Source organism: Protopterus annectens, chromosome 1.part1 (genome assembly GCF_019279795.1).
Source record: "Protopterus annectens isolate FY-2018-M chromosome 1.part1, PAN1.0, whole genome shotgun sequence".
Classification (NCBI taxonomy): domain Eukaryota; kingdom Metazoa; phylum Chordata; order Ceratodontiformes; family Protopteridae; genus Protopterus; species Protopterus annectens.
The window spans coordinates 290927714-290943612 of NC_056726.1; the positions used below are offsets into that span (position 1 = coordinate 290927714).

Below are 15899 nucleotides of genomic sequence, written 5' to 3' on the forward strand. Positions count from 1 at the left end.
CTGCTGGATCTGGGTTTGGACTGAGGTCTGGAAGAGGCAGGAAAGGACCAATTCTTGGAAGGCCAATGCCTACTAAACCTTGGGGGTTGTATTTGTAAAAAATCTTTAACAGTTTGCATAGATTTAGCTTTTTCCTCCGAACTTCTTCTGCCTTGTTGCCAAACAGGTGGTCCTGGTTTAAGGGAGCATCCAGTACTTTCACTTTAACATGATCTGGCAAGGATTGCTCCTTAAGCCAAGCATGTCTTCTAAGTACAGACCCAGTTACAGCAGCCCTGCAAGATGCCTCTAGTGAATCAAAACCACATTGCAAAGTATGTTTTCCAACTTGTTCAGCTGAATGCAGTATATCCTGTAAATCCTTATTTTCAGCACAATCAGGAATCAACATCGTTTTCTGTTTAAGTAATCAAATAATATGCCGCTGATACTTTAACATATGAAACTGGCAGTTTAAGGCCCTAATGGCCAAAGTTGCAGAAGTGTACACCTCCTTACTCCATCTATCCAGCACCCTGAAGTCTCTCTCAGAGGGGTAGGGTTTTTGGCAGTAGTAAATTTAATGCCCTTGGGTCCCAGTGAAATGGTCTCAGGATCCGCAGTAGGATTTTTAAAAGGAACTTACGAGAGTCAGGGACCCTGTAATATCTATCAGGTTTTCTGGGAGCAGGAGGTAAAGAGTCAGAGGCCAAGCTAGATTCCAAAAAGGCATAATCAACAATGTCTAGTACAGGAGGTATGGCTAAAGGCCTGGCTGGGGCAGGAGTAAGAAATCCCTAAGCCTCTTTTTAGAATCAGAGAAGTCCTGACTTTCCCAACGAAAATGCTCCCTGAGGGTATGCAAGGTTTCACCCAAGGAAAAATCCTCTGGGGGGATGCAGAGGGAACAGTGTCCTCAGCATCAGAATCCTCATAAGTAGATAAGGGTAAATCCTGGTCATCAGAGGAAACAGAAAATTCAGAATCCTGGTCAGAAGTATCATAAGCAAACTCAGTCCTAGGTCTCGAACAGGGGGAAGGTTGGTTTCCCCTGATTAAAGTAATAAGGTCTTCAGCCATTCTTATCATTTGTGTTTTAGGCATAGAGGCCTGGCCATGCGGTCTAGGCGTCAGATTTCTAGGCATGGTTCGAGTTTTAGGCCTTGAAGAAGAAGATGGTGTTGGTTTAATATGCAAGTCAGTAGGCCTGAATACACCCTCAGAAGCCAGTGCCCATCAAAGGTAGAGACATCTGCAGGTTCCACAGTTGAAGCATCTCGCGGCATAACGGACTCCAAATGGGTCTCAGTAGAGGCCTGCGAATTGGGGGAAGGGAAAATTTGACTACTGCAGTACTAAAGCCTAACAAACTTACTGATGTCTTTTTGTCCTTCTTAATTGCAGTTTTTTGAAACTAAATCGAAATCGTTTTATTCTTTTTTGATGTTCAGAACTTCAGTAGTATGCAGTTAAAATGTTTAAAAAATTTTAAACATTTTAACTGTATGCTACTGAAGTTCTGAACATCAAAAAAGAATAAAAGGATTTCGATTTAGTTTCAAAAAACTGCAATTAGGAAGGACACAAAAAGACATCAATAAGAAAAAAATGACCATGACACTTTCTGACAAATCGACAGACAAGAAATCTGTCAAGAATATAAACTGCAGAAGATTCTGCAGTCTCTGATGCTGTGAGCAAGTCATCATATGCATGCCTCTAAACTCCTAACCATGTAGAGAAATGGGCCTATACTGTTTAAAGTTCTGTTTCTGACCAGAGTTACTGCCCTTTTTTCCAGGAATGTTTCTGTATTGCACTAATCCCCACCTGGCTCAGTGCCTCTCTTCATTCACTGGTGTACCGGGCTCTCTTGTTCACCACAGCTCTCAACCTCTTAGCACAAAAAAAATCTGGACAAAGTCAAAAATAACGGTGGGGGGGGGGGGGGGAACAAAGCCCTAAAACAGGAACAAATTTTAAATATTGCTCTTACAAACTTAGAAAGTTGCTAGAATAAAAGGTCTCATGTTACCATGCATTTTCTGAAGGATTTGAAATCTGAAACTCAAATGCCTGTCATTATTTAGTGAATTCGGTCCTCACTGATTTGCCACAAAATCCAGAAAATCACAAATTTTATGAGGAGCAGACCAAAAATATGAGGCAAAAATCTGGATATTCTGAAAAAACCTGGACAGGTGAGAGGTATGTTGTTCGGCGATACTCTACTTGAAGGCCTCACCTTGCGTTTAGCGCAGAAGTGGGCATGTCGCGAATGACTGACGGCCAGGTCTGCATATGTAATGAGCCATGAGTGACATGGCATTCAAACAATGCAAATGAATGGACTTTTTTTTTGCTAAAAATAAAAGCACACTCTTAGTTGCTTGTTACATTTTGAAGCGTTTTAGATACAAAAATAATAGCTTTTTTGCTAAAATAAAAGCCCACTCTTTTTAGAATTTTAGTAGGTTGGTAAGCGATTCAAATACAAAAATAATAGCTTTAGTCGACTAATAAAGGGAACTTAGAAAAAAGGACACTTGGCATTTTCATATCCCCCTCCCTGACAAGGACACACCTGCCCAAATAAGGGACTGCCCAGCCTATAGGAAAACTGGTGGTAACTCTAGGTCAGGACAAGAATAAGAAGTGGGCTTATATACTTTATTTTGAACAAAAAAATGTATCTCCCGATTAAATCATTAGCTTAAAAAGTGACCATGTAGTTTACCGTTTAATTTAAAAGAAAATATACTTTGCAGACAGCCAGATGCAGGAACAAAACAAAGTTTCTGAAATATGTCTTTTATTTAATAAATACGCATTTCTTTGTTTATATTAAAATAAGAAACAAAACTGTTCTCGAAGACAACACAAGACATGTACTAAAAGCTGGACAGTGTATTAGGATTCTTCGAGGAAATACGTATTCATTAGTGCCCGATTACGAAACAGCACGGGGGTGGGTTTTGGGTGGGGCTTGCCTCGCCTCATTCACTGGTGTACTGGGCTCTCTGGTGAGGCCCTCAAGTACAATATTGCCTGTTGTTCACCCCTGGCCTTACTCTGACCCATGCTCAGTGATAAAAACGAGGCTTCCTTGTGCAGTATCATATTACTGCCCAGGATAACTATACTTAAGATCTAACACCCTCTACCCCTTGCAGATTGGCAGATGGGCAATGGGGACATATGGTGCATCACCCTGCCTCCGTGGCAACTCAGCCAATGGTCCCCACCAAATTCCAATTAAGACTATGCCTCCTTGTGTGTCCCTAGTCTACACCAGGGACCTAATGTAAGGTGCGTCTAGGTGTACGCTATCTTTTCTCAAAAATAGGCAAACCAATTCTGCCCCTACCATTCCTCAGATGCCTAGGCCGCTAACTGAACCTGAATCACAGGACAGTAGTTAGGGCTTTATTCCTCTACACCATGTGGCTGTTACCCGACTAGAACTATGATTTATTCAGATACACTTACTTTTACAGACAGTAAATCTGATCTGTGTGATGATCATTTATTACTGTTAAATATAACACTAAAGAGGATTTTTCATAAGAGATTATAAAATGTGCTTCCAAGCACACCTCTCAACTGTCCCTATTTTGGAGAAACATTCCCATTTTCAGGCCTTCTCTATCTCTGCACATGATGTACATATTTCTGGAGGTAAGTCCCTATTTTTAGACTTCATTTACCCCTTCTCACTATTTTCTGAATCCTCCTTATCACACAGAAACCCACACTACATGACCAACATAGTGGCACAGATACTTTAAAGAAAGAGGATACACACATCTAATGTTTTCAGATGCAAAAATAAGTGACCTTGTGTGGTAGAATTTTGCAATACAGTTCATTAAAATCTACAGATTTTACACTGAATCTTTCATAATGTTCTTATATTTTCCATTATTTTTGTCACTCTGTTTTAAATATGTTTCTCAGTAGTATCCTACATTCCTACTGGAAGCTGGAAGAGTTATTTAGTATTTGGGATTCATATTAGATGCCAATTAGATGTTTACATTTTTGGCCAACTTTTCAAGGGCCTTTATATGTATTTTCAATGTCTGCAAGTTGAAGGCATGCTTCCAAGCCTTAAATGACACTCAAAGCTACAGTATGCAAATATTTTATAGACGTAACTTAATAAAGAAGTACTGTCTGAAACCTTATGCCACCACGGTGCACAAAGTAATGTAGCACAAAGTAATGTAGCAGAGAAAGTCACCCTTTAGTGTCTCCGGCTCACAAAAGAAACTAGCAGATATGTGCACAAAACCTGACTACAGACATGATCATCAGAATTAAACTATGATGAAAAAATAAAGGGTCTTGTTATACATCTTGGCAATAGTTTCTCAAAATCTGAAGAAAGAGATCACAAAAATCTTAAGCTGTATTTTAAAACCATTTTAGTTTTAACTACTTTTCTGTCTGTAAGTACCTTTCCCTTCTGCAATCTATCTCAAAGATCTGCACTGTATCCCTCCATGAACCTTTCTGATGCAGCAGCAGCAACAATTTTTCTCCAAATCAGTTATTTCCTAATATTTGTGGCACTGTATCATGAACACAAGATGCTTTGCTGAGCTCCACATGGATGTAAATAAATAAATCCTACTACCACACCTAGTTTAATCACCTTAAGCCATTCTTCTTTTCTGTTTATTATCATAGTCACAAAATGTGGACTGGCAGGATACTGGCAATGCTGCTCATCTGACCCAAGGTGGGGAGTGAGGTTACCACTCAAAAAACAATGTTTCTGTAATACTTCTAATGGAAACATCAAGCACTGCATTACATTTTAATCATTCTACAAAACACTTAACTCGTAAAATAAGTATGCAAGGACATTAATTCTAACGTTAACCAAAAAAAAAAAAATTGTATAACATTCTAAATGTATGAGCTGAAGTTTTGGGTATTATATCAGTGAATATGTGCAATTTCTATTCATTATGTTAATCCAATTATAATTACTTATGTATCTGTATAAAAAATAAAAACAACTCTCACTGATGAATACTAATACAACAAAATGACAGTTTCACGAGTACCAAATATAAAGACAGTTAATCTGAATGAATGCATGTTGTGGCTTAAAATCACAAATTCATGAAATGTTTTGTTTTTCAAGTACTCAGACAATTCAAATGCTGGAATTTTATGGTACTTTCACAGAAAATGGAAAAAGGTGACCTTGCATATACCTTCACGTAATACAGTTCAAAATTAGACAAAAAAAATCAAACATCTTGGGGTGGGGGGACACAAAGTATTTATGATTTCAAACACTGCCATCTGCTACTTCTGCAATGCTGTAACAGTGATGCTTTGTGTTAATTAAAGCAGAAAGGCCCCAAAGAGTTCAATTTCTGTCTAAAAAATGTATACATATTATATTTATACATATAATACACACACACAATTTTAAGATGTGAAGAAACAAACCTACTCAATCACCTACTACACATTCATTCAGCTTTAAAAGTGATACGTAAACTTAGCTACAGCTTGAGATTTTTACTGTTAAATGAAAATATTAATTTTGTACTGAAAAACATGAGGAAGAATAAGCAACTGGGAAGTAGCATTTACATAATCATCAACCAGTGGTGCAGAAAATGCACTGAAACACAGACCCAAAACTTCCAGAACAAACAGTTACCAAATGTCAAGAAACTGTGTGGTCGCAGTCATATACCTTATTCAACAGTCATTGTCTTCTTTACAGAACTGAAAAACGCAGGCAGGATGACAAGGGACTTCTACCAGTACTGCAGAATGCACTGTAAATGTCTGGCATCCACCACTTCCATGTATGCATGCACCTCCCTTTGTGATTTTATCCCACCTGTGTTTTCCCACACCCTAGAAACGTACTCATCGATCAGGGATTTTACATATAAAATCCACTGCTTCTCTCTCTCTGTTCTGGTTCAACCACAAAAACAGAACAAAGAAAATTGTTTTACAAAAAAAGTAGTGACTTCTATAAAACAGGTGAAGTAACATGTCGGAACATGGTCCATAGTCCAAGTCTGCTTTCTAATAAATGCATGTTTGCTCCACATGCTACTCCTAACCCCCCATTTCAGAGTTTTATTTTAAAAGCTGTGGGGTTTGCAGAAGTGGAAACAGGTCCTGATGATTTAAATAAGGCTTTCAGGATGGTAGAGGGATCCACTTCAGCTGGAGGGTTTGAAGATGAACGGGAACTTGGTCGACGTGGTTCTTCCTTTTTTGTTGCTGGTGTATCACTCAACCTTCTGCAAATCAAACGAAAAGCAAACAAAGTGTCAGTTTTACGTTCTTTGTGCAACTGAGCAGGTAAAACACTGTCATACAGAATCTACAGTAACTACAATAAGGAATTGTCAATATGAATGCTTCTTAAAAAAATACTGCAAAAAGCAAACTTTTGAGACAAAACTTTGGCAAAACTCATACTGCAGATTTTTAACAGCTGTTTTGAAAGTGGCTTCCACTCTGGCAGTCTAAGTCTGTCTGTCTCTCTCCTCATACCAATAACAGCAGAACTTAATTTGGTCAGTTCAAACAAGTACTTCAAGCAGATGGGGTACAGATGATAACCAGAATCTCACAAATTTGCAGCCAGGGCCAAATGCAGTAGTCTGTAGGATTTGCCATTCAAACAATACAAGCAGTATCTGCCCATTCTGGCACATTACACCAGCACACTGTTATGACTTTAAAAGTGGAGCAATCAACTTCATGCTTCGCATGTATAAGTAAGTCCTTGCTGTGTGATGACACGTTATGGTGAAAAGGTTCTGATATAAACTATTGATGAAGGAAAGCAATATCCACTTGGGGAGGCTATAAACAGTGAAAGATAAATATTTTTTCTACATTACAGAAGGACAGAAAGCTATACAAAAGAGTGGTATTCAACCTGTAACAGAACTGCAGATATGTGACTTATTTACTATATGACAAGAAAATGACTCTCGTGATCAACACAAAACACTGATCACAAAACAGCAATTATCATTCGAATGCAAAAAATATTCAACATGAAAAAAAAAAATCACAAAGTCATTTTTGTAGGAAGGCAAGCCTCCCCTGCACCCCAATAACCAGAACTCCCTACTGCTTTTATATACCAACCCTGAGGTTCCTGTATCACAAGGAAATGAGAAATCCATGGTATATTGCAACCTTGACCTTCTGGGACAAAATCTGGTGATCACACACGACTGAGTGTACAAAAGTGTGTCAGTCATTAAATGTCTCCACAATAAGCCTGGCAAATGAAAAATCACCATATCAGCTGATCTCGGACACCAAGCAGCAGCTAACAGATACAATCTTCCTGGCAATTCTTCTCTTGGTACAATTCTAAGATGTCCAGCATCAACAACTGGAACTGAGGACTCTCCACTGGCACATGTGATGATGCCACTTACTAAATTAGAACATAACTCAAGACTCTACACTTCCAGTTCCTTTCTCCATGGAAAATGAATAAGCTCCACCTGAAAGACACAAACTAAAAAAAAAGACATACTTTTTTACAATGTTACTACACTGACAGGGCACAGGCACCTGAAGTGGATGGAGGGACTCTTCAGCAAAATAGCAGACAAAGAGAGGGCTATAAGCACTCACTGCAGAATGATCTCTCAAAGAACAAATGACAAGATGAGTACTTAGCTGTAAGTAATACCTTAATTTGGGGGTCTCTCTGGAAAGTGCAACAGCAGGGAAGAAAGGAGCAGATAAGTCAATGAAACAGGTTCAGAAGGATAAATCCTACAGCATCGAAGTGCCACAGGAAATTCTACTTCTGGAATGGTGATTCCAACAGTAGTCTTCGATGAACGTATACACAGAATACTAACTGACAAAAACATACAACTGCAAAGGACACAAAACAATAAATCTGCTGGCTGACTGACCTTTGACAATGTTAACCAACATGTTGTTGACTCCTTGGTGACAACAAAGCAGCTGACAATTCATTTAGAAAACATCTGCCTGACCACTTCCTAGCCCTCCTTAAAAAATGCAAAGAAGATAAAAAACTCACACATTCTTCTTGAGCTCTTGTGCCCTTTTCAAGTAAAACTTACGTTGGCATTGTACATCTATCACATGAACAGCCCTCTCCTCCCTGAAGTTTACCACAGGAAGAAAACAATGAGGTACATAAAATGACTATGGACAGCTCAGAAGCAATTTTAGGTGGAAAGCATGGGTTCCTCCCAGGAGAAAAGTAGTCCTTGTGAAAAAAACAAATACAGGTCTACAGAAGGCCTAAGGCTCTGTAATACCTTGTGAAGGTCAGCAGAAAATGGAAATGACATGCATACTGTACACATGCTCAGGACTGGCAATTCTGTTTTCATCACCTTCATGACAAACACTGGTAGGTCTCAGACAGGCATCTAAAACTTTCTCAGGCTACCCAGGCACCTCCCGTTTCCTTGTAATGCTTTGCAAATCAAGACCCTTCAACAGATCTCTGAAGGTCTTTGGAAGTGGAATGACAACCAACTCCAGGGATAACAACATCAATGTAGAAGTAAATAAGAGAATGCACTAACCAAAGACCCTCAAGGCTCATCGGGACTGGAAATGGGGAAGAAGGGTGAGTTTGGATGAGGACAGAACTGCCACTACAAACCTAGTGCTATTCCAAGTATGTTAAATTTTTGTAACACAGGCTGGCAGTTGCATCTTTGACACTTTCAGAACACAGTTCCAAGACTACTCTCTAGGGTGGCTCCTTGTGGACGTATCTCCATGTCAACCAGAAGAAAACCCGGAACTAAACATCACATCCAGCTTACAGTTTCTTACAAAACCACTTAATGATGCTAAGGTACAAGCTGCTAAAATAACAGACACACAAACATCATCGATAATCCAGCTCAGGAAGAATGAGGCTTGGGCTCAGGAGGCAAATTCTTATTGTGTTTTTGGTAACAAAAAATATATACAGTGAGAAAAGCCATTCTGACAGGCAGTTTAGAGACCTTGGTACCCAATTTTTTTTAAAGAAAGATAAAGAAAGTTGGGAATCTTTTCTAACACACTTTGTTCTGTCCTGGTACATTCTTAATTGCCTGTGAAAATCCATACAGTGCAATAAATATTCACCCTTGTTTGAATTCAGAAAAATAACCTAAACCAGAGTCCTAATATGCCTGTGTTTGTCTTTGTTGCTCTCGGGCAAGAAAGATGGACTGGTTTTCAGGATTCTCTACCTTTGTTTAAAACCAGGTAAGAAGGACATATTTATACACAAGACTCAACTCCCAAAATCTCCTTGCTAAAGTGACGTAACTAGAAAAAAACAATACAGACTTCAGATGTGACACAGTAACTGGTTCACGGGGTGGAAGACAGTACTTTTCTAACAGTAAGAATCCCAAGGGGGGACCAGCAAATGACAGTATTTGTTCCACCCTTTCCTGATAAGACCAGTCCCTGGCCATCATCAGAAGCTTGTGGTTGATCATAAGGAATGGAAGTGAATGTTTAGGTGAAATCTGCGGGGAAGGGTGAGACAGGAGGATCCTGGATACCCTCTGACAGAAAGGCTACTTTAGAAGAAGAAGCTAGAGCAGTAAAAACCACACCTGTCAGGGCCAAACTGGAGCTATTAGAACCAACTACGGCTTAGCACAACTTGGCCTTCTTCAGAAATCTAGGAAAAAGATGAAATGGGTGAAAGCATGGTCCTTGGAAGGCATTTCTGGATGACTGCATTCCTGGGGCATCCTGCTGAGTAAGGAATAATAAAAAAGACTTTGCGGCATAATATGCTGGTTGTGAAAGCAAACATATAGGAAAAAGACTTTCCCCATCAAATGAATAAAGTATGGTTGTCTTAGGAATGTACTATTACTGTAGGTGTTTCATTATGTCCCCTGCAGCAGTAGTACAACTTCTTGGGACTTCTGCCACCGAAGGTCTTAACATCTAGCCAGGCTTCTACAGTTTTTCACCATTCCCCCTTATGACTAGGCAGATGCCCTCCCACACAGACATCAGCATGTCAATGGTATAAACAGGGATGTCCACCTCCATCATCTTTAATTATTTCGTGTTCTAGTTCACAATAGTGGTGAATTCTAAGATCACAGCATGAAAAGGTCCCTGAATAAAATGGGCCCTGACGAGGATGCTCAAACAGAAAGAAAGAATAGTTGTGTAAAATCTTATCACAATGATAGATGTCATTCTCTTCTCTGTTGCAGTATTCCTAATGTGAGGGAGTTCCCCACCGTAGGCGACCTGACGTTGGCCAGTATTCAAAAGACTTCACTACTGTAGGATGTGTGGTACATTGCATGTAGGCTACGATCGGTCATCGGCCATAAAAGTGATGTACACTCTCACCATCCTCAGAACTGACTGTCCCAGAAGGAAAGCCAGTCTAAGGAAGAAGGGTAAGAATCATCCAAGAAGAAGCAAGGCCAGGAGGGAAGAGGGAGGGGATAGGAATACTGCAACAGAGAAGACAAGGACATCTATCGCTATGGTAAGATTTTACACAACTATTCTCTGTCCTTCTATTCATCTGTTGCAGTATTCATAACATGAGGGAGAATACCAAAGCTCATGAAGTAAGGTCCTGCTCTAGATTTAGAAATTACAACTAATTTATGTTTGCTGAAGGTATGATCTGAGGTTCATGTAGGTGTTTCAAGAACTGAGTTAGTGTCCAGTCCCTTGAAAAAGGCCCCAGATGAAGCAACAGCCCGGGTGGAATGAGCCCTAACAGGGAAATGGAGAGTCTTACCATGGTGAGTGTACTACAAGAAAATAGTCTTGGAAATCGAGGAGGAAACAGTCTGCTTGGACACAGCCCGCCCCACAGCCCTGGGATGGTAAGAAACAAAAAAGCTGATCTGGCTTTCTAACAGCCTTGGTCATATCCAAATAAAATCCAAGTTGCCTGTGGACATCTAAAGTGTGGAGAACCCTCTCACTACAGTTCTGGGGAGAAGGGAAAAAGGTAGGTAAGTGTATGAACTGATTTAGAGATAGGTCATTGACTACTTTATGCATAAATGAGGGTTTTGTGCGCAGGGAGACCCTGTCTTTGTGGAAGACCAGAAAGGGTGGAGATACCATAAGGGCCTGTAACTCAGACACTTGTCTAGCTGACGTTAAGGCTAGGAGTAACACAGTTTTCCCAAACAGTACTGAAGAGAAGCTTAGGAAGCTGGCTCAAAGGGTGGGAGAGTTAGCTTTTTCAAAACAAAGCTAAGGTCCTAGGGAGGCGGAACATGTTACCTGGGAGGTCTAATGTGGAGGATGCCTTTAAGAAACTGTTTTGCCTCAAATATGCTAGCTAAGGGGGGGACAGGCAGATGTGGCAGACATATGAGCTTTTACTGAACAGTAAGCCAAACCAGTGTCAAGCAATTCATACAAATAAGTCAAAACCAGGAGAATCTCCACTGTTAATGGGTCCTGATTTTGTTTCCGACACCAGACTGAAAACCTCTTCCATTTCGCCAAGTAATATTTTCAAGCATTTGGTTTCCTGGCCTCCTGCAGGACATTGAGCATGTCCTCAGAGAATAGGTGTCTGAAAAGGATTAGTACCCGATCATCCACAAGGTCAATTGAAAAGCTGCCCGGGGGGATGGGTGAGGGTCCCTTTGTCTTGTGTGAGGAGGTCCACTCTGTGAATTAACTTGTGGTGATTGCCCTTGGCTAAATACAGGAGGAAAGGGAACCAGTGCTCTCTTGGCCAAAAGGGAGACACCAGCAAGATTTCTGTTTTCTCCTGCTGAATTTTGGACAGAACTTTTGGTATGAGGGGAAGGGGAGGGAATGCATATATAAACTTCCGCTTCCAAGATAAAGAAAAGGCATCCACTTTCAAACTAGAGGAATGGGCTCTCTGGTACAAAACTGTGGAAGTTGTCTTTTCATGGGGAAGGCAACAAGGTCTGTCTTAGGAATGCCCCACTGGTGGAAGATGTCTAGAAACACATCCCTTTGAAGCATCCATTTGTGAGATGGTGTTTGGGACCTGCTCAGGTAATCTGCCATACAATTTAAAGAGGATAGGATGTACACAGCCTGAAGTGTTACCTGGAATTTTATTGCCAGCTGCCAAGCCTGAAGAGCCAGCCTGTATAAAGTACAGTTTTGTACCTACCATAAATGTAGATGTTTGAGTGTTCACCCTGCTGCAGTCATCACACTTGGGTTATCCTGCCGTCAGGTGGTCCCGCAGTCGGCCTGAGTTCCAAAGTCTTGGTCCGGCGTCGGTTGCTGTCGCTTCTTCCCTGACGTCAGTGCACTAGGGGTATATAAGAGGCATCCAACGCCATTTTCTTCAGTTTTTCTTGCCCTAGATGTTAGGTGCCCCCAATAGGTAGGCAATATATATATATATATATATATATATATATATATATATATATATATATATATATAGCTATATAAAAATAAAACAATACCTTCAGGCACAAGCAATTACACCACAAAGGTTGTATAGGATAGAGTGGTATAGATAAGTTCAGCTACTTCAGAGGGGATGGAGGGAGGGTAACCTGGACTGCAGCAGGGTGAACACTCGAACATCTACATTTACGGTAGGTACAAAACTGTACTATGTTCATCGTGTTACCCTGCTGCAGTCACCACACTTGGGTTGAATCCCAAAGCTAAGGATGGGTGGTGGAATTAAACAGGGTTAGAAGAAGCTAGTAGGCCCTGCAAAACTGCAGTGGCAAAACCAGCACTAGTCTTAGAATATAGAGGTAAGTGATAGTGTTTGGCGAAGGTGTGCACTGAACTCAAAGTTGCAGCTTCCAGAATATCCTTGGTTGGCACTCCCCTGAGAAAGGCTGCTGATGTAGCTGTAGCTAGCCCTGGTGGAGTGGGACCTAATGTTAGCAGGTACCGGTTTCCCATGAAGCGTGTAGCAGAAACGTATGCAATGCCCTATCCATTTAGAAATGGTCTGTTTTGAGATAGCTTTTTCTTGTGATCCTGCAGCATAGGCTACAAAGAGCTGGTCAGATTTTCTGAAAACCTTAGTTTTATCAAAGTAGTAATGTAATTGCCTGTGAATGTCCAAAAAGTGCAGGAGTCTTTCTCCTTTGTTCTGGAGATTTGGGAAAAAGGTGGGCAAATGAATGGTTTGGTTTAGGGCCACACTGGATACCACCTTTGGCATAAAGGAAGGGTTAGTTCTTAAGAGACTCTGTCTTGATGAAAAATGAGGAAAGGCTCCACTGCCATTAGTGCCTGTAGCTCTGAGACTCTTCTAGCTGAGGTTATTGCTAGTAGCAGGGCAGTTTTCCATGAAAGAAATTTTAAATCTGCTGAAAAAGCTGGTTCAAAAGGCGGCAGTGTAAGTTTTTCCAGAACAAAGTTGAGATCCCAAGTAGGTGTTGGTGCTCTCCTGGGCGGTCTTATGTTCTTAGCCCCTCTGAGGTACTGTCTTAGGAGTGGATGTGAGAATAAAAGAGGATCCGTGTTGTTATGTGCAGAAATTGCTGAGGCGTGGATCTTAACAGATGAAAAGGAAAATCCTTTGTGCAACATCTCAGTTAAATATTGTAGAATCTGAGGAATGTTTGGATCAAGTGGGATTTTAGCCTTTAGCCTGGTTCCAGGCGCAAAATCTTTTCCATTTGTCTGAATAGGTTTTCCTGGTGCTGGGTCTCCTGGCCTCCAGAATGACATCCACAACAGCTTTGGATAGAGGTGTTGGCTGGTTGTTTAGGTAATTTGCCATGCAGCCAGGTTGAAAGTCTTGAGCTGGCTGTGTAGAATCTGATTGTCTCGCTGGTTGCGCAGGTGAGGAATCTGTGGTAAAATCCATGGTGGGCCGTGGGCCTTGTTCCTTAGAATTGGATACCAATGCTGGCGTGGCCAGTCTGGTGCAATAACTATCATTAGTGGCCTCTCTAATCTGACTTTCAGCAGTACCTTTGCTAGAACAGGCAGTGGAGGAAAGGCATACACTGTTAATATTTTCCAACTGAATGAGAGGGCGTCCACTTTCCAAGCTTGTGGATGGAATGTCCTTGTGCAAAATTTTTGAAGTTGGTAGTTTTGGGGGCTGGCAAAAGTACAGTTTTGTACCTACCATAAATGTAGATGTTCGAGTGGTTATGCTGCTGCAGTCATCACACTTGGGGTTATCCTACCGTAAGGCGGTCTCACAGTCGGCCTGAATTCCAAAGCCTTGGTCCGGCATCGGTTGTCGTCGCTTCTTCCCCGACGTCAGTGCGGCAGGGGTATAAAAGAGGCAGCCGACACCATTTTCTTCAGTTTTTCGTGCCCCAAACTAAGTAGGCAAAATAAGAAGCTTGCAAAACATACCTTAGTGCAAAACAATGGTATTAGTTGTAAGCAAATACACCATATAGACATGCATCCCAAAGGTTGAAGTACATGGAGGTATAAGAAAAGCCTTGTTAGGTAGAGGGGATGGAGGGAAGGTAACCTGGACTGCAGCAGCATAACCACTCGAACATCTACATTTATGGTAGGTACAAAACTGTACTATGTTCATCGTGCTATGCTGCTGCAGTCATCACACTTGGGTAGAGTCCCAAAGCTATGGTTGGGTGGTAGGAGCTAAACTGGGTTAGGTGCAGCTAAGATGCCCTGTACAACTGCAGTGGCAAACCCAGCTCTGGTTTTTGAGTACAGAGGAAGGTGGCAATGCTTGGTGAAGGTGTGCACTGAACTCCAGGTAGCTGCCTCCAGAATGTCCTTTGTTGGGACTCCTCGGAGGAAGGTTGCTGAGGTTGCTGTAGCCCTGGTAGAGTGAGACCTAATACTAGCAGGCACTGCTTTCCCGTGGTGTGAGTATCAAAAGCGGATGCAATGTGCTATCCATTTGGAGATGGTCTGTTTTGAAATAGCCTTTCCTTCTGAGCCTGGTGCATAGGATACAAGGAGTTGGTCAGATTTTCTGAAGGCCTTTGCCTTGTCCAAATAGTAACGTAACTGTCTGTGAATGTCCAAAGAGTGAAGGAGTCTTTCTCCTTTATTCTGTGGGTTTGGATAAAAGGTGGGCAAGTGTATGGTTTGATTGAGAGCCACACTGGATACTACCTTTGGCATGAAGGAAGGGTTGGTGCATAAAGATACTCTGTCCTGATGGAAAATGATGAAAGGTTCCACTGCCATAAGTGCCTGTTCTGAGACTCTGCGTGCTGAGGTGATAGCCAGCAGCAGGGCTGTCTTCCATGACAAGTATTGAAGCTCTGCTGAAAAGGCTGGTTCGAAAGGAGGAAGTGTTAACTTTTCCAGAACAAAATTTAGATCCCAAGTTGGAGTTGGTGGTTTTCGGGGGGGGGGGGGGGTCTTATATTTTTTGCCCCTCTGAGAAACTGCCTTAGCAAAGGATGAGAGAAAATGGAAGGAACCGTATCATATTGAGCTGAAATGGCTGAAGCATGGATCTTTATGGATGAGAAAGAAAGGCCTTTGTGTAGCATCTCAGTTAGATATTGGAGTATGTGCGGAATATTTGGGATGCCAGGGTTTAGGCTTCTGGCCTGGCTCCATACACAAAATCTTTTCCATTTGTCTGAGTAAGTTTTTCTGGTGCTGGGCCTCCTGGACTCCAAAATGACATTCTGGACGTCCTTTGAGAGAAGTGTTGTTTGATAATTTATGGTATTTTCCATGCAGCTAGGTTTAAGGTCCTTAGCTGACTGTGAAGGATCTGAGAGTTTTGTTGGGTTAACAGCAGAGGGAATTGAGGTAAGATCCATGGAGGGCTGCGAGTCAAGTTTCGTAGTAGTGGGTACCAGTGTTGACGTGGCCAGTCCGGAGCAATGAGGATCATCTGTGGTATCTCTGATCTGGCTTTCAGTAATACCTGGGTGAGTAGAGGCAGAGGTGGGAAGGCGTAGACTGACAATGCTGTCCAACTGAATGAT

At 41.4% G+C, this 15899-nt stretch overlaps 1 protein-coding gene across 2 annotated transcripts in view; it reads right to left on the minus strand.

Moving 5' to 3' along the window:
• Window positions 1-4627: 4627 nt before the first annotated feature.
• The window catches only part of POLDIP3 (DNA polymerase delta interacting protein 3), a 1331876-nt gene continuing 1320604 nt past the window's right edge, over window positions 4628-15899 (minus strand). For both annotated transcript variants that reach the window (XM_044074576.1, XM_044074567.1), the window contains exon 9: window positions 4628-6266. In XM_044074576.1, the coding sequence (XP_043930511.1) occupies window positions 6092-6266 (175 nt within the window). In that variant the 3' untranslated portion in view covers window positions 4628-6091. The remainder of the gene's footprint in view (window positions 6267-15899) is intronic.